General features: G+C 49.2%; 1 protein-coding gene across 9 annotated transcripts; it reads right to left on the bottom strand.

The window, feature by feature from the left end:
• Positions 1–1,731: 1,731 nt before the first annotated feature.
• On the bottom strand, positions 1,732–24,235 carry Flot2 (flotillin 2). Of its 9 annotated transcripts, NM_001284228.3 has the most exons (13): positions 24,054–24,235; positions 21,835–21,904; positions 12,607–12,688; positions 8,713–8,803; positions 7,291–7,381; positions 6,286–6,409; positions 4,786–4,904; positions 4,565–4,678; positions 4,345–4,464; positions 4,052–4,266; positions 3,476–3,659; positions 3,072–3,221; positions 1,732–2,971 (listed from the first exon to the last, which is right to left on the bottom strand). In NM_001284228.3, the coding sequence occupies exons 5-13, from the start codon at positions 7,363–7,365 to the stop codon at positions 2,933–2,935; spliced, it is 1,140 nt and encodes a 379-aa protein (NP_001271157.1). In that variant the 5' UTR covers positions 7,366–7,381; positions 8,713–8,803; positions 12,607–12,688; positions 21,835–21,904; positions 24,054–24,235; the 3' UTR covers positions 1,732–2,932. The 9 variants fall into 9 exon arrangements, with proteins under 9 accessions (NP_001271157.1, NP_001349555.1, NP_001271156.1 ...); NM_001362626.1 differs by lacking the exon at positions 8,713–8,803; NM_001284227.2 differs by lacking the exons at positions 8,713–8,803; positions 21,835–21,904 and adding an exon at positions 8,883–8,966.
• Between the last annotated feature and the right edge of the window lie 38 nt (positions 24,236–24,273).

Genomic DNA, 24,273 nt, shown 5'->3' with positions numbered 1-24,273 from the left:
ATGCCCAGGGCACTGTGCATGGCAGGCAAGCACCTCATTAACTGAACTACATCTCCAGTCCCCTTTTTCTAACAGGGTCTCATTCTGTACCCCAGGCTGGCCTTTGACTAGCACTGGTCCTCTTGCTTGTGTCTCTTCAGGCTTCTGATTTCAGATATGTTCCCCTGCACTAGTGCCGATAGGATGCAGGCTGTGAGGTACAGGTAAAATAATTTTAGGGTGTATTTGTCTCATTTTTACAATTTTTTTAGATGTATGAGTGTTTTGCTTACATGAATGTCTGTGTAGCACATGCATGCCTGGCGCCCATGGAGGTTGGAAGACATCTGATTCTCTAGTATTAGTGTTATAGTTATTTTTAAGCCATCATGTAGGTAAATTTAACCCAGTTCCATGCAATAACAAATGCTCTTAACCACTGAGCCATTCCTCCTACCCCACATCCTGTGGGTTTCTTTTGACGACTGTAGTTACTTTGGTGGTCTAATATGTCAATTTATTTCATTCTTGTTTTTAGACAGGGTCTAACTCTGTAGCCGAGTCTGGCTTTGAACTTGTAAAAAAGTCTTCTTGGCTCTACCTTGAGTCCTGAGATCACAGGCTCAACTGTCTCTCTTTTTAGACTGGTTTTCACATAGTTCAGGCTGGCTGTGTAGCTGGTGATGACCTTTAACCCCCAATCCTCCTGCCTCTACTTCTCGAGTGCTATTGGAGATCTGTGCTGTCAAGCCCATTTTAGTATTTTAGGCAGGATCTCATTGCATAGCCTTGGCTGGCCTGAACTTGCTATGTAAACCAGGCCAGCTTTAAACTCAGACCCATATGCAGTTGTATCTGTGGACAGACAGAACAATGGAGTCAGTTCTCTTCCTTCACCTTTCTGCAGGGTCCTGGAATTGGAACTCTGACAGTCAGGATTTTATGAAAGCACTTTGACCACAAACCACCTCCTCAGCCCCATGTGCACGTTTGTGATATGTCTCTGTGTGTGTATGCATGATGTGTGTGCAGGTGCACGCACCCTTTATTACTCTGCCTTATTCTATCGAGAGTTCTTTTTGGCTAGGCTGACTGTCCGCAATCTCCAGCAATCCTATCTCTGCCCTAGTCTACACTGGTTCCAGGTGTGTGTGGATACACTATGTCTTTATGTGGGTGCTGGGGATGAGAACTCAGGTCCCCATGCTTGCGCAGCAACTACTCTTACCCACGCAATCATCTCCCTAGCCCTGCTCTTGTTTTTCCATTAAGAAATCTTGCCGGATGTGGTGGTGTATGTCTGTAATCCCAGCATTAGGAAAGCAGGAGGAAAATGGAGTTCAAGGCCAGATATATAACATAGCAAACTTGAGACCAGCATGGGCTGCATGAGACCCTGTCTCAAAGCAAACCCCTCATACATTACTGAGGTCTTCAAGATTAAGTTGTTTACCAACAACAAAACTAAAATTTAACTTAGAATACAGGCATCCCTATCAGAGTTCATGCTCTTAAGCCCGAGAATCGGGCTGTACTGCTGAGCAGACTCAGGACTGGCAGAGGACCTGTTACCCACTCTGCATCCTCCGCCCCCTTGCCTCAGTGCCAAGGTCAGTCTCTACTGAGGGCAAGGCCAGTGTGCTGATGCCTCCCAGTGGCTAAGGAAGGAAAGAGCAACCCGGATGCCAAAGTGATTAATGTGGCTGGTTCTTGGTCCTTACTTTCTCTCCTCACAGAATATACGATGAAAGGTGTGGGTATAAGAGATCTTTATTTTCACCAGAGGGGGACAGGCAGTGGGGTAGTGCAACATCCAAATCCCGGACCAGACATGCAGCATTCACATGCAGAACAGCTACACAGGCTGGGCAGGGCCAGGGGTGGGGACGGGGCCCACGGGACACCCTTGTACCCCTACTAGGACACCAGGGCATTGGCCTCTTCAGCCACCAGTGGTGCAAAGGTATAGAATATTTAGCTGCTTCCCATGTCCCCATTATTCTGGCCAAGAAAATGGCATTGAGGGAATGAGGTTTGGCCAGTCTACAGCACTTGATTCTCTTAGGGTTGGCACAGCCCTGGCCTCCTGGGAGAGCTCCATGCACTAGCAGGAAGAAGGCCTATAAACCTTACTTGTCCCCAACAGAGCTAGACATTGACCCCAGAAACACTTAATGGGATCAGACTAAGACCCACCCACCAATCAAGGACAAGCCAAGGGAAGGGATGTCCCTGAGCACAAGCAGGGCCTCCTAAGGCAGTAGTAAGCTGAGGAAGCTGCTATAGACAGGAGGCCTTGCTTCTGTGCCTCCGTGATGGTGCAGGGGACAGGGGCAGGTATGACAGCAGGCCTGGGCCTCGGCATGTCAAGGGCATTACTCTAGGGCCAATAGGCCATGGCCACTCAGGCCTCAAAGGGCAAGAGCGTGTGGGTTGTGGGCTTCCCGCAACAGCGTTCAGCACTCGGAGATTCAGACCAGGAGAGAGGAGAGTGGGTGTCCTACCTAGGACCCTTGTACCCATGCTGGGCTCTGCCAGGGCCAGGGAGGACAGACAGATACATGTAGAACTTGAAGGCACCAGGATTCTGAGGAGCAGCGAGGCCACTCCTCACAGACAGACAGTGATTATCATACACAACTTCAACTTCAGTTAAAGTAGATGATGTGTGTGAAGTTGGGGAGAAAGGGGAGAGAAACAGATAGCCAGAGGAAGAGGCACATATGGCAGATGAGGAGACAGGCTGGATGAAGGTGGCCATTAATGTGAGGGCATGGGAGAGAGGAAGGCAGACAGGAGAGAAAGGAAGATAGCCAGAGATGGCCTGAACACGCAGCACTTCTGGTCCCTACAAAATAAGGCACCAGAGTCAGAAATGTTCTCGCTGTCCCTGTGACGTTAAAACAGGCGCTGGAAGGGCAGGCAGCTGCTGGAGGCTGAGTGTGCAGGAGCCTCACACCTGTGCACCAGTGGCGTTCTTGATCAGGGGTATCTGCAAGGATGACAGATGGTGAGGGCTACTTCCCTGAAGCCACCAGCCTCTCCAGTCTGGGCTGTCTAGGGATTCCCAGCACCGCTAGGAAGGTGCATACCTTTGAAAGGTCCACACCGGTGAGGGCGTGCACAGAGGCTGGCAGTTCTGCTAGCAGCCGGTTTACTTCTGATGTCACCTTGCTGTTGTCCCCACTGAGAACCACAATCTCATCGACTTTAGTCAGGGGCGCGGAGATCTTGGCAGCAATCTAGGAGATGGGGTGTTTGGAGGGTTTAGTGAGACTCTGCTTGCCTGTCCATCCCACTTCTCCACTCCATGTTCCACACACCCAAAGCAATGCGGGCAGCAAGGGATGGCTGCAGACAGCCTGGGTCTGCAGGAGGGATCCTGCCTACCTGCTGAGGGTTTTCCTCACACCCTCCTGATGATCCTGGCACTTGCCATTGGTCAAGCAAGGAGATTCTAACTCTGAGTGCAAGCTTGGATGGGAAGGAACCTCACCTGGGGCAGGGCCTCCAGCACCAAGGCCATCTTGGCTGCATCCCCATACTTCTGGTAGGCCTCAGCCTTAAGCTTCATCCGCTCAGCCTCGGCCTTGCCCATTGCCTCAATGACTGCTGCCTCTGCCTCTCCAATTTTGCGAATCTTCTCAGCTTCTGCTTGTGCCAAGAGGACTTGTTTCACCCTGAGGGAGCCCAGGACACGCAGTTCAGTTAAGAGATGCTGGGGCCCAGCGCCCAGCATACCCTCCAACTCCGTTCTGATGGCCGTTAGGGATGGGAGCCATTTGAAGGTGATGCTCTGTCCTGCTAGCTCTTGTGGAACACAAGCTACTAGCTCCCAACTCCAAGTGGGAGGGGTCTAACCACAAGGCCCCCTGTGCTAAGCACTATCCCAAGGAACCCTGGACTCTTAACTTATTGAACCTCCCAGACAACATGCCTGGGGGCTTATCTGCTTTGTAGAAAGGATCAGACTTGGACAAAGGGATTGCATAGCTTCCAAGCTGTAGTGGGGCAGTGGAGAGCTCTCCTGACAGAGGTCTGGTCAGCCTGCCTCCTGGGCCCAGGCTCTCACTTTTCGCCCTCAGCGATCTGCTGGATGCGGTGGGCCTCAGCCTCTGCAGGGCGGCGCACGGTGGCGATGAGCTCCTTGTCGGTGCGGAGGATCTCCTGCGCCTCCACGGCGATCTGCTTCTTGCGCTGTACGACCTCAATCTCAATCTCTTCCTGCCGGATCTTCTGTTGCTCGCGGGCCCCTTGCAGCTCATAGGCCAACTGGGCCTCAGCTGTCTGGAGCAGGAGGATTGGCATGTGAGAGGGCAGTCAGCACACCCCGAGTCCTGTGCCCGGGGACCTCTGGCTTCTCACCTTGATGTTGACTTCCTCGCTGAAGGCTGACTTTTGAAGCTCAAAGGCTCTCTTAGAGTCAGCGATCTTGGTGTCTGCCATGAACTTCACATCTAGCATCTCCTTCTTGCATTCAGCTTCCTGGGGATAGCAAGGGTATAGTGAGGATTAAACTGAGGGACCACAGCCCCATCAACCCAGAGCTCCCTGCCCGCAGGCGTGAAAGGGAAACGCTGCATACCCGGATGCCTGCGTCCCGTTCTGCCTCTGCCACACCAATGTCTGCATCTCTCTGCACCACAGCAGTCTGTGTCTTGCCCAGGGAGCTCAGATAGTCTACTTTGTCATAAACATCCTAAGGAAGGAAGGGGGTCATTTGTCCTAGGGAGCAGCCGTAAGGACAGAGGGCATCCCTCCCATCTCCCAGGCGCACCCAGGGTCAGCCCCGCTCCTATCTCTCACCTTGATGGTGAAGCTGAGGATCTCGATGCCCATGCGGCCAACATCGGGGGCCGCCACTTCCCGCACCAGCTTGGCAAACTGGTCTCGGTCCTGATAAATCTGTTCTACAGTCAGAGTCCCTGAGGGGCAGAAAGATGGTAAGCCAGTCTCCAGAGGCCTAGCCAGCTGAGAAGGGGAGGGAGTGTCTGAGGGCAAGCCTGAGTGCACGCAAGGGGCAAGCAGTCTGAGCTGGATCTTCCTGGGCTTCTTTCAAGTGTTTAACCCTGAGCTGCTTCCTGCTGAATGAGCAAATATGTCCCCAGCAGTACTGACACCCGAGCAGTCTGCCATCTGCCGCTTCAACGACCTCCTGCTCAAGTTCTCACTTAAAAGAATTCTCAAAATAAATACATTTTATTTATTTTTATGTGCATTTAATTTAAATTTTAAGTAATTTATTTACTTTTATTTTATGTGCATTGATGTTTTGCCTGCATCAGGTAGCTTATGTCTGTGTGAGGGTGTCGGATCTGCAGGAACTGGAGTTACAGATAGCTGTGAGCTGCCATGTGGGTGCTGGGAATTGAACCCAGGTCCCCTGGAGGAGCAGCCAAGTGCTCTTAACCACTGAGTCACCTCTCCAGCTCCTAAAATTTTTATTAGTATTGTTTTTGTATGTTTGTATGTATAGGTAAACATGTGTGTTCAGGTGCCTAAAAAGGCAAGAGGTCAACACTGAGTGTCACACCTCAGGCACAGTCTACATTGTTTTTTGAGATAGGTTCTCAAAAAGTCACCATAAAGTGACTATAAAGTGACTGTTTTTTTATTTTGATTTGTTTTGTTTTGAAAGGGTTTTTCCATGTAGCTCCAGCTGTCCTGGAACTTGCTCTGTTGACCAAGCTGACCTCAAATTCACAGAGCTCCACTTGCTTCTGCCTCCCGACTGCTGGGCTTAAAGGTGTGCACCACCACTCCCAGCATGTGCTCCTCTTACACTTAGGTTCTGGGGCTAGAGAAATGGTTCAGAGGTTAAGAGCACTGGCTGCTCTTCCAGAGGACATGGGTTCAATTCCCAGCAGCCTAATGGGGGTTCACAACCATCTGTAATGGGAACTGGGGCCCTTTTCTGGTGTGCATGAAGACAGCACTCATACACATAAAATACATAAATATATAAATCTTAAAAAAAAAACAAAACCAAAACCCTTGGGTTCTGAGGATGGAACCTGGGGTCCTCTTGCTTGTAGGCAAGCACTTTACCATCTGAACTATTTCCCCAAGTCTACCTCTTTCTTTCCTTCTTTTTCTCTTCCTTTCTTTTTTTTCTTCTAGCACTGGGGATTAAACCCAGGGTCTTTTGCATGCTAAGCTTTATCACTGAACTATATCTTCAGTCCACTTTGAGTTTTGAAATTAAAAACTAGAAAAATATTTTACTCAAACCTCAGTGGGACATACTCCCAGCCCCTACCATGCACAAGTTCCTGGCCCTGGCTCAGAGTCTGGGCGGGGCCTCACCTAGGATAGAGCGTAGATGCCCCTCCAGGGTCTGCAGCACGACGTTCTTAATGTCCTGTACGTTCTTGCCCAGGAACTGTTCACAGGCTACAGCCAGGAGCTCCTTCTCCGTCATGATCTTCACCTGTCGAGGACACAGACACCTGAGCCAGCTGGAGGCCCCAGCCCCCGGGATGCAGGGGCTGGCAGTCTTGTCTACCCCTCTTAGATCTGCTGGCCCTGGAGCTGCAAGGGGACTTCTGAGCGCTCTGGAGGAAGATCTGCAGCACAGGGAGCTCCTACAGCGAGGATTCTATCTTCACTGGCCCTGATTCCCACACACTTGGGGCTCATCTTCCCACTCCTCCAGTCTACTGCCCCCACACTACCCACCTTTTCCCGCCTTCCTACAGAGGGGAGACCTTCAGGTTTAGGGGCAGCGAGTATGAAAAGGACACAGACAGGCACATGGAGTTGCAGAGAGTAGACGGGGTAGGAGACAGGATGCAACCCACAGTCTCTCTGCCTCCGCAGGTGTTGTCAACTCCCGTGTCAGAGACTATAACAGGTAGAACCTCACTGCCCTGTGAAGGTGAGGTGGCTTAGGGTGGGACCCCCTCCCAGGCCCCAGCTGAGGGAGAGGAGCTGCAGCCTCTGACTCCTGGAAGGCTTAGAGGAGGCCAAGCTGCCTCTGCCTCACAGAAGCCACCCAGGGAACAAGGGAGGCCTGAACCCTGTGCTCTGTTGTGTCCGATGCCTGTAAAAAATGAGTGTGGGTTAGTGAGGCAGGAGCCCTCAGCACCGGTTTTGTCTTGAGAGGGCCACTGAGGAGAGAAAGTGTCTGTTAGTTCTGCTGGGTGGCCAAGGGGCCAAGTGGTCATGTTCCAATGATGATGATCCTGCAGTAGAGGTGACAGGAGTTTTGGAGAGAGACATCCCCTGGTTGGAGTCCTCTCCTCCCCCCAAACCCCAATATGGGGACGAGGCACCTCAATGGACATGCGTGGGGCTGCTGAGTTACTATACCTGGGCGACACCCGTCACAGTTAAAGCTACCCCCTCGGCCGTCTCTACGTCCTCACAGCGGGGCTGCAACGTCATAATCTCTAGGGAAATCCTGCCAAGAAATGCAAAACAGGGGCATGGGTCTAGGGGCCCAGGGCTTGGGGTGTGGAAGGGTCCAGTACCTCACTGCCCCAGCTGGGACAGACCAAAGTATAGAGGAGTCTTCAGAGATATGTAGCTGGCTGTATGTGCAAAGATCATGAGGGAGGGCAGGGTAGGAGCAGGTGGCTCTAGGGGAAGTAGGAAAGGGGGTGGCATATGTGTGCATATGTTCTCTGTTCATCATCCTGGCTTGAACCGTGAGTAAAACAAGCAAGAGGTTGTGGTGGTGCTCTGGGGCCGATGGGGACAGGGAAAGCCTAGGCTGTAGCAGTGATTGTCTGTCCTAGGACCGAAAGCAGGTACTGGGACTCTAACTGTCATGAAGGGTGTGCATGGGTGTTATCTGAGTGTTGCCCAGGGGTCCCTACTTACTCCTTAGATACACAATACCCCTGGGAGGCTATCTAGAAAGTTCTGCTTATTGGGCAGGCATGCTGAGGGTATGCCCATTGCTAGGCCAATATATAAATACCCCTACACTTGCTCCTTGCCAGGAAAGCTGTCTGGTCTCTTTCCCCTGGTGGGGGCTATGACTTGAAGGACACCTTTTGGTATTGGGCCTAGGCAGGTCACATGGGGAATGCAGGCTGGGGTTACACTAGCATATTGATTCTACAAAGAGCTGTTGTGTACCAACAACCCAACTACTCATTGTTTACCTAAGCTTGAAAGGTGCCTGGGCACTGTCAGAGGGTTCAGTTATAGTGATGGTGGAGGAGGCAATGGGGTTGCTGAGGGAAGGCCAGTGGGGAAGGAGGCTCTCCTTCCTTACTGGCAGGCTGGGTAAGGAAGGGATGCTGGAGTTTAGCCTGAGAAGGCTGCAGGGCAATTAGTGTTGAGGAAAAGGAAGGGCAAGGTATTGTTTAAACTTCTCCAGCCTGGGGAGGTGCTAGTCAATGCTGGTAGGGGCTTCTGATGTCAGAGAGCCGACACGTGAAGTGAGGACACTGGGAATCTGCACAGCACAGGCAAAGCCCTTGGAACTGCTTAGCAATCTAGCTAAGAACAGACTCACCAGCTATGGATGCATGGTGCCCACGGGGTGAGCTGGCAGAACTTCCAGAATCCCTTGAGTGCTCTCTACTTGTAGTCTTAAGGGGCAGTGGCAAGGAACCTAGAGAGTCTGCCTGAATCTACCCTGGCCCCCGGAGCAGCAGCGAGGAGGGAGAGGAGGAGGGAGGCACACACTCGGGAGGAGAGTCCATCCGGCTTCTGCCTGCCAGGCCCCGCGGGGCAGGAAGAGAAAGTTAGACATAGAGGAGGAAGCAGGTGAGTTATTACCTGTGCAACCCCTGTTACGAATAGCGGGACCCCCTCCGACGTCTCAATATTCTCACAGCGACACAGGATGGTCATAACCTCCAGAGACAGTCTGAGGAGCAGCCGGGGCATAGGGAAAGGTAGGGGCAGGAAGGGTGGGAAGGGACACAGTAAACACACACAGTGGTTACCAGATAAGCACTGATGCCTGATATACTGCCGCACGGTGTGGTGCTCTCAGTATTTCCACCCACCCAGGCCAGCACAGTCTCAGGCTGTAAGAGAACACAGGTACCCCCATGCTGGCTTGAGGCTTTCTAGCCTCTTGTCTCTAATCTTCTCCATGGAGGAGCTGCTGGGCTGGGGGAGAAGTCTGCTAGTGTCCAGAGCCAGGGCCGAGATCAGGAGGCCTATGAGCAGTCACCCAGGTTGCAACAGCATCATTCTTCCAAGATATTCCTGCCACAATCTAGGGAATTAAGCCTTATTTCCACCCTCCTAACACAGGAAAACCTGTTTCCAGAAATTAGGATGAGGTCGCTACTCTGGGAATCAATAAGCTGTGGCAAGCAAATATTTGGGGTATAGACCCTCAAGGTTGGGGTTAATATCACTTAAAAAAACAATTTAGATCCAGGAAACCCCAAAGAAAGTTTGGGATATCTGACTGGGAAAGGGGATTAAAGAAGGCTGGGAAAGAGAGAGTACTTAGGCCAGAACAGTCACAGGGGTGGACCTGGAATTCCAAAGGTGGCCACAGACAAAGAAAAGAGTACTAGCTAAGAAAGCAAGCTATGTTGGTGGCCCAGGCCTTTAATCCCAGCCCTCAGGAGGCAGGTGGATCTCTGAGTTTGAGGTCAGAATGATCTACAGAGTGTGTCCAAGGACAGCCAGGGCCACACAGAGAAACCCTGTCTCATGATGGGGTGGGGAATCAACCAACCAACCAACCAACCAACCAACCAACCAACCAACCAAAAACTAAAGCAAGCAAGAATAAAAGGTGCCTGTAGTCTGTTGCTCACTCCAGCCAGTAAGTACAGGGCAGGGGTGTAGGCAGAGGCAGGCCATAGGTAGTGTGAATGGGCTCCTTAAACCCAAGGAGGAGAAAGTAGAGGCTGAGAGTAATGGGGCAGAAGCAGGCGGATGGGATGGAAAGGCTGGAGAGGGACAGGCAACACAGAACTCCCAACTCATTGGTGGGAGAGGCTGGGTTCATAGCTGCAGCCTGGGTCTCTAGCCATGCAAACGTTGCCTTCATCTGACCCCTTAACACTGGCACTCCTAGGCCTAAGAGTACCTTTTACATTTTTATTTTCAGTGCTAGCAATGGAACCCAGGGCCTTGTACATGCTTGACAAATGCTAAACCACTTTACCTCAGTTTGGCCTGGCTCAGACAGGAACCCACCAGAGCTTTCTTCTGGGAAAGGAGAGAAGGGAACAGAAGGGGGTGGGGGAGGGAGGGAAACAGGGAGAAGGGGAGGCTGCAGCTCAGAGGCCAGAAGTGAAAGAATTACTCAGAAAAGGGGCAGAGAGCTGCTCATACAAGGGCCTCAGGAACGCTGAGGAGGCTACTGCAGAGAAAATCAAGAGGATTCTCTGAGCCTGGGGAAGAATGGCTGACACCATAGCTGGGTCACATATACCATAGCTATGGAAAGTTCTTCAAAGTGAGGCTGAGTTAGATGTCTGAGTCTCTTCTCTGTTTTTAAAGATTTTTAAAATTTATTTTTATGTGTACAAGTGTCTGCCTGCAAGTATGATATGTACCATGCATGTGCCTGGTTCCTGAGGGGGTGAGAAGAGGGCATCAGACCCCTGGGGCTAGAGTTTAGATAGTTGTGAGCTGCTATGTGGGTACTGGGAACTGAAGTTGGGTCTTCTGCAAGAGCAATGGGTGCTCTTTACCACTGCGTCAAACCTCCCCTCCCCTGCTTTTCTGAGATAGTCTATAGCATAGCCTGCTAACTGAGAACTCTCTAGCCCAATTCTACTGAACTTTAGATCTTTCCTCGTGAATACGCCACTTCTTTAGGCTAGGGAAGTAAAGGTGCCAGGCTATGGAGATGTCCCAGGGGAAAGCTGCAGGTGAAGACTGCTCACCTGGAGGGAGCATGCTGAACTTCAGGTCAGCCTCATTCCAAGAATGAGGTGTAAACCCTCAGCTTTCACTCCCTACCTGTCAGGGAGCCTTCCTGTCTTGGAGCTTTGTGGGGGCAAGAACTAGGAGTGGGAGATGTGAGATGTGGAGGACACAGGGCCATTGCCCTAACAACGGCTACCCACACAGCACCCATTTCTGGCCAAGTCCAGCTGTCGGAGCCTGATGTGTGGGTTCTTTAGAAGCTGTTCCTGTGTCTTCTGGTAGGCCAGGTGATCTATCCAGGTGTGACAAATTGATTATGACACTGTTGACCTTGGGAAACAAGAGTCCTGCCGGATCCCTTAGGTGAGAAAGCTAAGGTGAAAGGAGAAGACAGGAGAGTGGAAGGGGGTTCCTGGGCATCAGTGATGGTCACCCTTCACATCCCTCAACCTTAGTATGCCCCAGACACCAACAACCTCAAGCGCCAGCAACTTCACGCAGACGTGGGGCTCTTTGCTGCCCAGCGGGATCTGGGTGGAGGGGATTTCTGCTGGAATTTCTACTGCTACCCCCTTGGGATACCAGCCCTGTATTTCACCCTGAGGAAGGGGGTACGGATAGATTGGTGGCTGGAATGCTTCTGGACTGTGGGTATTGAGGGAGCAGGGGAGGCAGTACCCGGCCCTGTGCTGAACTCTGGAGGCACCAGCAGGGCCAGCTAGAAGTGGGCACTCCGGGAGCTGAAACTTCCCTGCCTTTATCAGGTTTCAGTCTGGAGACTTTCCATACTGACTTAGGATTCCAAACTGTCTTGGCAGGCCCCAGCAGGAATTTCTTACACCCCTAGACCCTGCTCTAACCCACCATTACAGATCATGTCTGACTGTACATCCATTCTGACTCTTGCCCTTGTCAGAATTGTCTCAAGGCTTGTATGTAGGATGTATGTAGGTTCTGTCTGATGATGTTTCCTCCTTTCAGATAGGGTACAATTAAGACTTTTGTGTATGCATTGTTTTGAGACAGGGTCAGGTTGGTCTCAAACTAGCTGAGGCTGGCCTTGAACTCCTGATTCTCCTGCCCTGGCTTTCCAAGTGCTTAGGATTACAAGCATACGCCAGCAAGTCTAGTATAATAAGATGTTTTGCGTCAGGGTCTTTCTGGGTGTGTCAACCAGGACTGGAGCCCTGAAGCTCAGGCTGGTGTTTTGTTTATAGCAGCCCTCCACCTCAGCCCTCCTGAATGCCGGGGCTGCAGACATAAGCCTGGGCATGGCTCTGCAGTCTTTGGGGCAGAAGCAGGACCACTTCCAATTGGAAGGAACACTCAGTAACAAGGGGCTTGGGGTAGGGATGAGGAAGGAGGAGCTTTGTCGGTTGATTCTTGTCAACCTGACACAAACCTAATCTATCTGTAAATTGAGAAAATGCTCATAGACTGGTCTATGTGGGAGGGTCCAGCTCTGCCTCAGTTCCTGCCTTGAGTTCCTGCCCTGATTTCTTCAGTGATGGAGTATGGCCTAAAAGCTGTAAGCAGAAAGACTTCCCGTCCTTTCTAAGTTGCTTTTGGTCATGGTGTTTTATTATTACCACAAAAACCCAACTAAGACAGACCCACAGGACAGGACTTCCTGATGTGTGCTCCCTGCACCCCCGAGCAACCCCTTTCTGTTTGTTTCTCCTCATGGGGGCCTTCTCGTGCCAGTTGGAGGGTGGGATGGGGATGGGAGATGCTCAATCTGGCTATGTGGTGAAGGGAATGGGCCCACTGGACACCCCTCTTTCTTGCCCACCGGGATGAAAGATTCCAAAGCCCCTAGACCCTTACCTCTGAGTGTCCGAGATACACCACCAGGCCCAAGCCCAGCCTCCAAACACATACTGTTTGTAGTCAGAACCACAACAGCCTCCTGGGAAGCAAAGGAAACCACGGTTGGTCAGTCAGTCCTTGGGGCTATCTGCTCTCCATCCCCTAGTAACAACTTTGGCCCATTTTACATATTAAAAATTGTGTTTAAATCACAATTAGTCGTGTGTGCGTGCATGAATGTGTGCCACAGCCTGTGTGTGGAAGTCAGAGGAAAGTTTGAGGAGGTTAGCTCATTTCTCCCACCACGTGGGTGGGTTCTGGGGATCTAACTCAGGTTATCAGGCTTGGTGGCAAAGCACCTTTACCTGTTCACTGAGTGGGACTGTCTTGGAAATATAAACTTGAAAAGTCCAGGCTGGCCTTGAATTCTCAATGATCTTGCCTTAGCTGCCTGAAGGATGAGTTATAGATATAAAACATCATGTCTGGCTTTCTTTTTTTTTTTATTTTATTTTTGAATCTAGGGCTTACTATGTAGCCTAGGCTATCCTGAATCTTCCTGCTTCTTACAAGTCTGTGTACCACTATACCCAGCTTAACTCTGGCCTTGACTTGCTCTGAGAGTTGACAACAGTTACTGTTGGTTGCCAGGTGCTATGATTACACATAAATACAAGTTCTCCCTGTCCTCAGGGACTTAGAACCTAGTTTTTAAGACAGCCAATTTGCAGCTGGGCATGGTGGTGTACACCCAGTTTCAAAAGCAAAAAACAAGGGGCTGGTGAGATGGCTCAGTGGGTAAGAGCACCCGACTGTTCTTCCGAAGGTCCAGAGTTCAAATCCCAGCAACCACATGGTGGCTCACAACCATCTGTAACACGATCTGACGCCCTCTTCTGGAGTGTCTGAAGACAGCTACAGTGTACTTATATATAATAAATAAATCTTAAAAAAAAAAAAAAGCAAAAACAAGCTGAGCGTGGTGGCGCATGCATTTAATCCCAGCACTCGGGAGGCCGAGGCAGGCGGATTTCTGAGTTCGAGGCCAGCCTGGTCTACAAAGTGAGTTCCAGGACAGCCAGGGCTACACAGAGAAACCCTGTCTCGAAAAAACAAAACCAACCAAACAAAAAACAGGTTTTCATGACAACTTTAGGATGTTTGCCTCCCAAGGGCAAGGGCCTAGATCGTTTTTTTTTTTTTTTTTTTTTTTTTTTTTGTAATGGGTTATATTGTCTCTGGGGACCTGTCTAATCAGCACCACAACCATCACCAATAACTATAAAACAGAACAGAAATAGACGTCGCTTTGCTCAAGGAGGAAGATAGTGAGGTAAGGAAAACAGAGTGGGTGTTCCTTGCAGTAACCCAAAAAAGCACATGGCTGATGCAAGTGTGTAACTGCTGGTGCAGGGGTTTTGTTTTTACAGTCAGAGTTCCATTATGATAGCCCTGGCTGGCCTGGAACTCACAGAGACTGCCTACCTTTATCTACCAAGTTCTGCAATTAAAAAAAAGCATGGTTGGTCTTTCTTGGCTTCTTTTTAACTATAGGATTGAGCCTGGAGTTCTGCATGCCAGTTAAGCACTCTACTAGTTTCTGGAGAATTCTTACTCAAGAAAACTTCCTGCTCAGATGGAAATATATTTATATGTTACACAAAATGGTAACCACTAGTTACATGTGGTTGTTGAGCACTTTAAACATGGCTTATGAATCTGTTTATTCCAAAGTCAGAAAAAACCCCCAGGTCCTTGCACATGAGCTATATCCCCACTACCCTTGTACATTTGTGTGTGTTTGTGTGCTTGTCTATGTGTACACCACTACACCTAGTTTATGCAGTGCTGGGATTCAAACCTAGGGCTTGTGCATGCCAGCCAAGCATTCTAAGCCCCAACCCCAGGGTCTGGTTTGGTTTGTGTACTGGCTGGTTTTGTGTGTCAACTTGACACAGCTGGAGTTATCACAGAGAAAGGAGCTTCAGTTGAGGAAAGGCCTCCATGAGTCCAGCTGTAAGGCATTTTCTCAGTTAGTGATCCAGGTGGGAGGGCCTATTGTGGGTGGTGCCATCCCTGGGCTGGTAGTCTTGGGTTCTATAAGAAAGCAAGCTGGCAGGCTGGAGAACACGGACTGCTCTTTCAAAGGTCCTGAGTTCAAATCTCAGCAGCTACATGGTGGTGTGTCTAAAGACAGCTACAATGTACTTAATAATTAATAAATCTTTGGGCCGGATCGAACAGAGGTCAGTAGTTAAATTCACAGCAATTACAACCACATGGTGGCTCACAACCATCTGTAATAGGATCCAATGCCCTCTTCTGGTGTGTCTGAAGACAGCTATAGTGTACTCATAAATAAAATAACTCTTAAAAAAAAAAACAAGCTAAGCAAGCTAGTAAGTAACATCCTCCATGGCCTCTGCTTGAGTTCCTGACTTCCTTCGGGATGAACAGCAACGGGGAAGTGTAAGCCGAATAAACCCTTTCCTCCCCCACTTACTTCTTGGTCATGATGTTTGTACAGGAATAAAAACTCTAAGACAAATTGGTACTAGCATAGTGCGGTATTCCTGTGACAATCTGACGATGTTTTGGGGAGGACTGTGGAAGGACTTTGGAACTTTGAACTAGAAGAACCATTGGGATGTTAAGAGCTCTGTGAGATGTTGTATAGGAGCTTGGAAGATAATGTTGAAAACTGTGCAGAAGATGGAAGCCTGGCTTGTGAAATTTCAGAGGGAAGACTGAAGACTCTTATCAGGGCCACTGCTATTTTGATTAGTGGTGATTAAGAAGAGACCAGCATCATTGAGGTGAAATCTTCTGGGAAGTGTTTTCTGAGAGCACAAAGAAGCTTTTTTTCAGAGATAGCAGCCAAGGTTGTACTTCATGCTACAGCAGGACTTGGTAATGTGGAAGTCACCCAGGTGGTACTGGTTTTGAAGTCATGAAGAGCAGCTGAGGCTCAGCACTGTGAGAGGCCACGGACGGCCATTGAAGGTGCAGTCTCAGTTGTAATTGATGGCTCAGGACTGAAGGGATCATGCAAAGGAGTTGAGGCTTGACACCATGAAGAGAGTCTGTGAGAGGCTATTGGTGAAGCCTAGTTGCAGTGTTTTGGTGGAGCCCACAGTTAAGTGGTTTTGAATTGTAAAAAGACTTTGAATTTTAAAAGAGATTGGATATTTTAAAGGTATTGATTTTTTGTTTGTTTGTTTTTTTTGAGACAGGGTTTCTCTGTATAGCCCTGGCTGTCCTGGAACTCACTTTGTAGACCAGGCTGACCTCAAACTCAGAAATCCTCCTGCCTCTGCCTCCTGAGTGCTGGGATTAAAGGCGTGTGACACCACGCCCGGCTGATGCCCTCTTCTGGTGCATCTGAAGTCAGCTACAGTATACTTATGTATAGTAATAAATCTTAAAAAAAATGGTAAGAATTTGCAAAGGCTGTGGGACTTTTAAAGTTATTTAGATCTTGGGGATGAATAAGAAATTAAGTTGAGACTTAATAGTGATGTGTTTGTGTGTCAACTTGATAGAAGCTGGAGTTATCACAGAGAAAGGAGCCTCCCTTGAGGAAATGCCTCCATGGGACCCAGCTGTAAATCATTTTCTCAATGGTGGGAGGGCCCACTGCGGATGGTGCCATTCCTGGGCTGGAAGTCTTGCGTTCTATAAGAAAGGAGACTAAGCAAGCCAGTAACATCCCTCCATCACATCAGCTCCTGCTTCCTGACCTGCTTGAGTTCCAGTCCTGACTTCCTTTGGTGATGAACAGCAGTATGGAAGTGTAAGCTGAATAAACCCTTTCCTCCCCAACTTGCTTCTTGGTCATGATGTTTGTGTAGGAATAGAAACTCTGACTAAGACAATTTGTTCTGGTTTGGTTTTAGGCAGGGTTTCACTATATAGACCTATTCGGTTTGTAACTTGCTATGTAGACCAGGCTGGCCTCAACGAGGGGGCCTGCCTTCCGAGCACTGAGAGTAAGGTGTGCATCGACATTCCCAGCTCTCCTCCCAAGATTTATTTTTATTTATGTGTATTGTGCACTCGAGGGCAGGCATCCACAGAGCCAGAGGAGATCATCATATCCTTAAGAACTGGAGTGACAGGCAGTTGTGAGCTGCCTTATATGGGTGGGTGCTGGGAACCAAAATCTGGTTCCCTTTAGGAGCAAAAAGTGCTCTTAACCACTGAACCATCTCTCCATCCCCCTCAACCCACTGCTCACCCCCCCCCCCCTCTTGAGATAGGATTTCACTTCAGCTCAGTTTGTCCTTGATCTCTTAACCAGTGCTAACTCTGTTTTTCTGGAGTGGAAAGACCTATCCATGGGGCTGCTTTCCAAGGTTAAGCACTCAGGAGCGTCTCTGCCCTGGGAGGTGTTGTAAGAGAGGCCTCTGAGGACAGGCAGTTACTCTGAATGCCAAACCATCTTGGGATCAAATGAAATTGGAAGAGGGCCAAAAAATCACAGCTCCTGTATCTTCTGTTTCTGGTCAGGGTTGGTACATGGTCACCTTTGACCAAGCTCTAGGGGACTTCTCAAATACACTTTGGGAATGAGGCAGTACCCGTGGGGGACCAAATGGGACAGGATGGTGGGTGCGTGCCCTTTACCTTTCACTCAGTCTCTGACCTTGGGAACAGCCTGTCACAGTTCATGCCTGGCTGTAGCCAAGGGCCACATGCCAGGTTCCCAGAGGCAGTAACAGGAAGCTCGGGCCTGGCAGGCTGCCCCTACTCCCAGCAGCCTCTTCCCCTAAAAGGGATCTCCCAGCTTCCTGATTAGTTTTAGCCGGAGCACCACTGTGTGTCTGTGTGTGTACCTGTGTGTGTGTGGTGTCCCCTTGGCCACGCAGGCACATGTGGAGGCCAGAGGTCGACACTGGATTCTTTCCTCACAACTTCACCTTTTTTTTTTTTTTTTTGGAGAATCTGTCAGTGAACCTGAAGCTAGACTGGCCAGCCATCTTCCTGTTTGCACCTAGTTTTTTACATGGATCTAGGGGGGCAAGAAATCTCTGCAGCCCGTTCTGTTTTTGCAAGTTCTAACTGGCCTGGAACTCATGGTGAGCTATTGTCCCAGTCTCCTCAGTGTTAAGATTACAGGTATGAAACACCATGCGCAGTTAATGAAAACTTTTAAGCCGGGCACTCGTGAGGCAGAGGCAGGTGGATTTCTGAATTCGAGGCCAGCCTGATCTACAAAGTGAGTTCCAGGACAGCTAGGGTTATACAGAGAAACCCTGTCTTGAAAAAAAAAAAAAAAAACAACACAAAACCAAAAAACAACAAAAAAACCCTTTTAATATTCCAGCTGTATCTAAGGATTCATTATAAAAATGTCTACAGGGGCTGGTGAGATGGCTCAGTGGGTAAGAGCACCCGACTGCTCTTCCAAAGGTTTGGAGTTCAAATCCCAGCAACCACATGGTGGCTCACAACCATCCGTAACAAGATCTGACTCCCTCTTCTGGATTGTCTGAAGACAGCTACAGTGCACTTACATATAATAAATAAATGAATCTTTAAAAAAAAATGTCAGCCGGGCATGGTGGCGCACGCCTTTAATCCCAGCACTCGGGAGGCAGAGGCAGGCGGATTTCTGAGTTCGAGGCCAGCCTGGTCTACAGAGTGAGTTCCAGGACAGCCAGGACTACACAGAGAAACCCTGTCTCAAAAACACCAAAAAAAAAAAAAAAAAAAAAAAAAATGTCTACAAACCCATCAACTCGGACACCTGAGAAAACATTGTAAAGGTAACATTTAAGGCAGGATTTTATGGTGCCTGGTTTTATGTTGCACTTTTTGTTGTTTTTTTTTTTTTTTTTTTTTTTTGGGTTTTTGAGACAGGGTTTCTCTGTGTAGCCTGGCTGTCCTGGAAGTCACTTTGTAGACCAGGCTGGCCTCGAACTCAGAAATCCGCCTGCCTCTGCCTCCCGAGTGCTGGGATTAAAGGTGTGCGCCACCACACCCGGCCTTTGTTGTTGTTTTTTTGTTTGTTTGTTTGAGACAGGGTTTCTCTTTATAGAAAGAGAACTGTCCTGGAACTCACTTTGTAGACCAGGCTGGTCTCGAACTCAGAAATCCACCTGCCTCTGCCTCCCGAGTGCTAGGATTAAAGGCATGCGCCACCACGCCCGGCTTTGTTGTTTTTTGAGATAGGATTTCTCTATGTAACAAGCTCTGGATGTCCTAGACTCACTTTGAAGACCAGGCTGGCCTCAAACTCTGCCTCCCTCTGCTTCCTGAGTGCTGGGATTAAAGGCATGTGCTATCATGACTGGCTTTTTTTGTTTTGTTTTTGTTTTTTGAGACAGGGTTTCTCTGTATAGTCCTGGCTGTCCTGGAACTCACTCTGTAGACCAGGCTGGCCTCGAACTCAGAAATCCGCCTGCCTCTGCCTCTGCCTCACGATTGCTGGGATTAAAGGCATGTGCCACCACTGCCTGGCAGTTTTTTTTTTTTTCCTTTTGGTTGGCTTTAGACTTAAAAAAAAATGTATTTTATGTGTATGCCTGCATGTATGATGTCTGTGCACACGTGTGCAGTGCCCACAGAGGCTGGAAGAGGACAATGGCTCCCCTGCTTAATTGTTGAGCCATCTCTCCAGCCTCAGGTTTGGACTTAGTATGTAGCTGCAGATGATTCTGAACTTAATTCTCCTATCTCCACCTCACAAGTGTTAGGAATCAAACCCAGGACTTTACATTCTAGGCCAGCAGTATATTTACTGTGCCACATCTGACACTGTACTTCTTTATTATTTATATATTGAATAATGGGGGCTGGAGAGATGATCCAGTGATCAAAAGTACTTGTTGCTCACTTATAGAGGACCTTGGTTCAGTTCTCAGCACCCATATGGTGGTTAATAGTTTCAGAGGATCTGACGCCCTCTTTTGGTTTCCCTGGGAACTGCACTCATGTGGTACACACACATACCCGGATGTAAAACAAGACTTACACATTAAAAAAAAAAATGACGGGCTGGAGAGATGGCTCAGTGGTTAAGAGCACTGACTGCTCTTCTAAAGGTCCTGAGTTCAAATCCCAGCAACCACATGGTGGATCACAATCATCTGTAATGGGATCTGACGCCCTCTTCTGGTGTGTCTGAGGACAGCTACAGTGTACTTAGATATAATAATAAATCTTTAAAAAAAAAATGTCAAGGCCAGCCTAGTCTACAAAGTGAGCTCCAGGACAGCCAGGACTAAAGAGAGAAACCCTGTCTTGGGGAAAAAAAATGAGTTGCATGCTTTTAATCCCAGCATCTGGGAGGCAGAGGCAGATGTATCTCTTGAGTTCTAGTAAGGACAGCCAGGGCTACACAAAGAAACCCTAACTCAAAGTACAAAACAAAAACAAACAACTAGTGGTAGATATAATCACTGGCTTAATTTCAAAGTAGAAATAAGTACAAATGACGTTTTAAGGGGCCTGTAACTGTAGGGTGTTTGGGAAATATCTGCTAGTAATGTCTTGGTTTGTGGCTGACAAAAACAGTTAAGAAATATTAACTTTCAGTTATGGCTAGTGAAAAGAGAATGTGTTCCCCCTTTCCAAATGGAGAGTTTTCCTTTATTCCGCCCTAAGCTGTTGACATATACCTGTAACCTCACACGTAAGAGGCGGGTGTATCTATGAGTTGGAGGCCAACCTAGTCTTACATATGAGACCCTGTCTCAAACAAACCAACCCCCAAACTTTTCTTTCTATCTGTTCCTCTTGTCTCAGCCTATTACATGCTGAGATGAGCTAGGTACTCATCACCATGATTATTAGTGCAAAGACTTAACTCTTATATGTGCTTAGTCCAGTGCTCTGCCACAGAGTAACACCCTCAGCCTTTTAAAACATTTTTTTTTAGGGGCTGGAGAGATGGCTCAGTGGTTAAGAGCATTGACTGCTCTTCTAGAGGTTCTGAGTTCAATTCCCGGCAACCACCTGGTGGCTCACAACCATCTGTAATGGGATCTGACGCCCTCTTCTGGTGTGTGTCTGAAGACTGTACTTATATATAAAATAAATAAATCTTTTTTAAAAAGTAAAAAAAAAATTTTTTTTAAATCACTTTATTTTTAAGTTCTGCCTGCATGGATGTCTTTGTGAGGGTGCCAGATCCCCTGGAACTGGAATTACAAGCAGGTAGGAGCTGCCATGTAGGTGCTGGGAATTGTACTTGGGATCTCTGGAAGAGCAGCCAGTGCTCTTAACTACTGAGCCATCTCTCCAGCGATCCTTTAAAATGTTTCCTTATCTTTCTCCCCCGCCCCCCCCCCCCCTCCCAAGACAGGGTTTTTCTGTGTATCCCTGGCTGTCCTGGAACTCCCTCTGTAGACCAGGCTGGCCTTGAACTGACAGAGATCCACCTGCCTCTGGAATTAAAGGCGTGTACAACCACTACCCAGCATTTAAAATGTTTATTTTATTTATGTATGAGTGTTTGGTTGCAAGTATACCTGCATGCCAGAAGAGGGCATCAGATCTGATTACAAATGGTTGTGAGCCACCATGTGGTTGCTGGGAATTGAAATCAAGACCTCTGGAAGAGCAGACAGTGCTCTTAACCACCGAGCAATCTCTCCATCTCCCTAAAATATCTTTAAGGTGGGAAAATAATTTTGTGTTTTTGAGACAAGGTCTCATGTTGACCATCTGTCTTCCAATTCTCTAAGCAGATGAAACTGACATTGAACTTCTGACTCTCCTGCTCCCTTCCCCTCAACCAAGTGCTGGGAGTGGAGACATGTTCCGGCCTTGTGCACACCAATACTCTACCAATTAAACTCCATTCCCAGTCCTAACGTGAAATTCCTGAAAGTAGAAAGAGAGAATAATTTTGTGTTACAGAATGGAGGAGGGAGGCCGGACAACAGCAAATGAATTAACAGCCTTCTCTGGAAACAGGGCTGAGTGCCTCTGGATGAACTGCAGGTCCAAGGGACACAGAGACCAGTGTGGGCAGCTGCTCTGCTCTGTTCTCCTGGGAATCTATTCAGCTGAGGAAACTGCACCTCACCACGTACCTCACCACATCTCAAACGCCATGGTGCTATTACGTTAGGCACTATTTCTCCCCACCCCTCACATCCTAACATCCTGTGCTCATGGACTCTTAGCACAATCACCTCTCTCCAACCCCGCCCTCCCCCACCCCAACAGCTTCCAATCCAGCTCTGCATTGCCTCTGGAGACAGGTACAGAGCCACCCATCCCAGGGCTGCCTCTCACCCTGTAGTTGCCAGCCTTTCCACAGGGCAGAACTTAAGCTTTGGTCTCCTCAGCCCAGAGTCTGGGCTTCCTGAAACAAAAGAGGAGAAAGTGCTGCCCAAATTCTGATTTGTTTTATCTTTGAGATTTTCTTTTTATTTTATTCTGTGTGGCTTTTTGCCTGCAGGTATGTCTGAGCACCACATGCACAAGGAATCGAGAAGAGGGTGTGTGTGCCCCGGGACTGGTGTTACCTGCCATGTCGGTGCTGGAAATTGAAGGACGGTCCTCTCCAAGAGCAATGAGTGGTTTTGTTTTTTGTTTTTGTTTTTTTTTTTGACAGGGTTCTCTGTATAGCCCTGGCTGTCCTGGAACTCACTTTGTAGACTAGGCTGGTCTTGAACTCAGAAATCCGCCTGCCTCTGCCTCCCGAGAGCTGGGATTAAAGGCATGAGCCACCACACCCGGCTGCAGTGAGTGCTCTTAATGGTGCCATTTCTCCAGCCCCAGACTTTAATTTAGTTATTAAAATTTTTTTTTTCGGACAGGGTGTATATACATAGCCCTGGCTGTCCTGGAACTCTCAAAGACCTGTCTGACTCTGCCTTCCTTGTGCAGGAATTAAAGGCATGCGCAGCCACACCCAGAGGAAAAAAGTAATGTTTATTGTATGTGTTTGTGTGTGTGTGTGTGTGTGTGTGTACATGTGTGTACAGGCTTCTTGAATTAGTTTGTTCCTTTCCTCCAACGTATGAGCCCTGGGGATTCCATCCTCAGGTCATCAGGCTTGGTGTCAGTCTCCTTTGTCTACTGAGCCTTCTGCTTAGCCCCAGATTCTGGTGTCTAATACCCTCCTATGCCCGAGGAGTGTGGCATACTGCCTGACTGGCATCAGGTGAGTCCCCAGGGTTTGATTCCTAGCACCATAAGCACACTCACACAGAATCAACAAGCTGGGTGTGGTGACTGAATGCCTGTAATCGCATCATCGGGGGGTACCAAGTCAAACCTCTCTTTCAAAACAAACACAGAGGTTGTTCAACAGTTAAGGGCACATATTCATTTCCTAGTGCCCACGTCAAATGGCTCACAACCATCTGTAACTCCAGCTCCAAGATATTTCAACACCTGTGAGGCCTTTTCAGGTACCTGTACTCACCTGTGCATGTCCAGACAGATAGGCAGACAAGGCACTGACACACGCACACATACAACTTAAAAAAAATTTAACCTAAAAAGATAAACCTCAAACAAACAAACAAACAAACAAACAAAAACACTAAGCCTCCCCACCCCCCAACAAAACAAACTGGAAATTCAAGCCTACTCAAACCATTATGTGGCTCCAAAAGCCATCTTTAGGTATGGATGAGGAGGGAGACAAGACTGGGCTTTAGGATGCCAAAAGTTAGCCTCTGTGCTTTTCCTTCTGACTCCAGCCAAGACTCCTGGTCTTCAACAAGATCATATGTCTCTCGCTTTAGTAGGGTCCTGGTTACAGACTGTGAGGATGTCTCAGGAAAGGGATTGATTTTGAAATCCAAACAACAACGCTGAGAGCTATGTTTGGGGCCCAGTGGATTTATTATATCTCCCCAAGAATGGCATCTATAAGCCTTGGCTCGGGGCTTCTACCTCCCCTTTTGGCAGCCAGCCTTGTGAATTCTGCACACAGGCTGAAAATCAGTGCTGATGCTGGGAAGAGGTTACAGTTGCGAGCTTGCATGCAACAGGGTCCTTGGTGCCTTGAGCTACCTCCTATGACATTCCAAATACACCACCTAAAAGAAATATCAGCTATAAGGCTTCCTACGCTACCGTCCCCCCAAAGCCCCATCTGGTCAAATCTAGAGCTTGCTGCATTTTGTAATCTAGAGCGGTACAGGCCACAGCCGGGTTACCCAACTGTAGAGGCCGCACCCGCGTTTGCAGGGCGGGTGATGGCAGTAATTCCTGGCAAGCCCTAGCCTGCTCGGAATTAACGGGTCTGCCTCACCCGGAAAAGAGGGACCCGTGCCTCAGGCCCCTCCCGGACAGGCACCTGCCTTCCAGAGCTGCGAGTCCCAGCACTGGAACCCACAAACCTTAGAAACCCCTAAACCCACCATGGAGCAGAGGAAGGGTCAGCGCCTGAGGCCGTGCTGTGGGAGGGAGGACCGCTCTCCGGAGGGCTGGCTCAGGTGCGTCCGAGGGACCCGCACCCCACGCCGGCCCTTTCCCACCCCTCGCCTTCTCCTCACCTGAGACCACCAGCGCCTCGTTGGGGCCCACCGTGTGGCAGTTGCCCATGGCGCCGTTGGCAGGCCAGCAGGCCTTGGGTCCGCAGCGACCGGGAGGGCTGTGGCGGGTCCGCAGCGCCGGCCGCGCCCAGCCTATCCCGCCTCCCCCAGCCCCGCCCGCCTGCGCCCCTCTGCGGCCGCGGCCCCGCCGGAAGTGTAGCGGCGGAGGGCGGGGCCGGCA

Source organism: Mus musculus, chromosome 11, assembly GCF_000001635.26.
Source record: "Mus musculus strain C57BL/6J chromosome 11, GRCm38.p6 C57BL/6J".
Classification (NCBI taxonomy): domain Eukaryota; kingdom Metazoa; phylum Chordata; class Mammalia; order Rodentia; family Muridae; genus Mus; species Mus musculus.
This window is presented reverse-complemented; position numbering and strand designations above follow the sequence as displayed.

Excerpts from the sequence above, each read along its gene's own strand:
- Flot2 (NM_001284227.2), bottom strand. The coding sequence starts at position 24,102 with ATGGGCAACTGCCACACGGTGGGCCCCAACGAGGCGCTGGTGGTCTCA. Across the intron at positions 8,967-12,606 it reads TGTATCTCGGACACTCAGAG|CCTGAGACTGTGCTGGCCTG; the intron begins GTAAGGGTCTAG and ends GTTCTCTTACAG. Across the intron at positions 6,410-7,290 it reads CTGTGACGGGTGTCGCCCAG|GTGAAGATCATGACGGAGAA; the intron begins GTATAGTAACTC and ends TGTCCTCGACAG.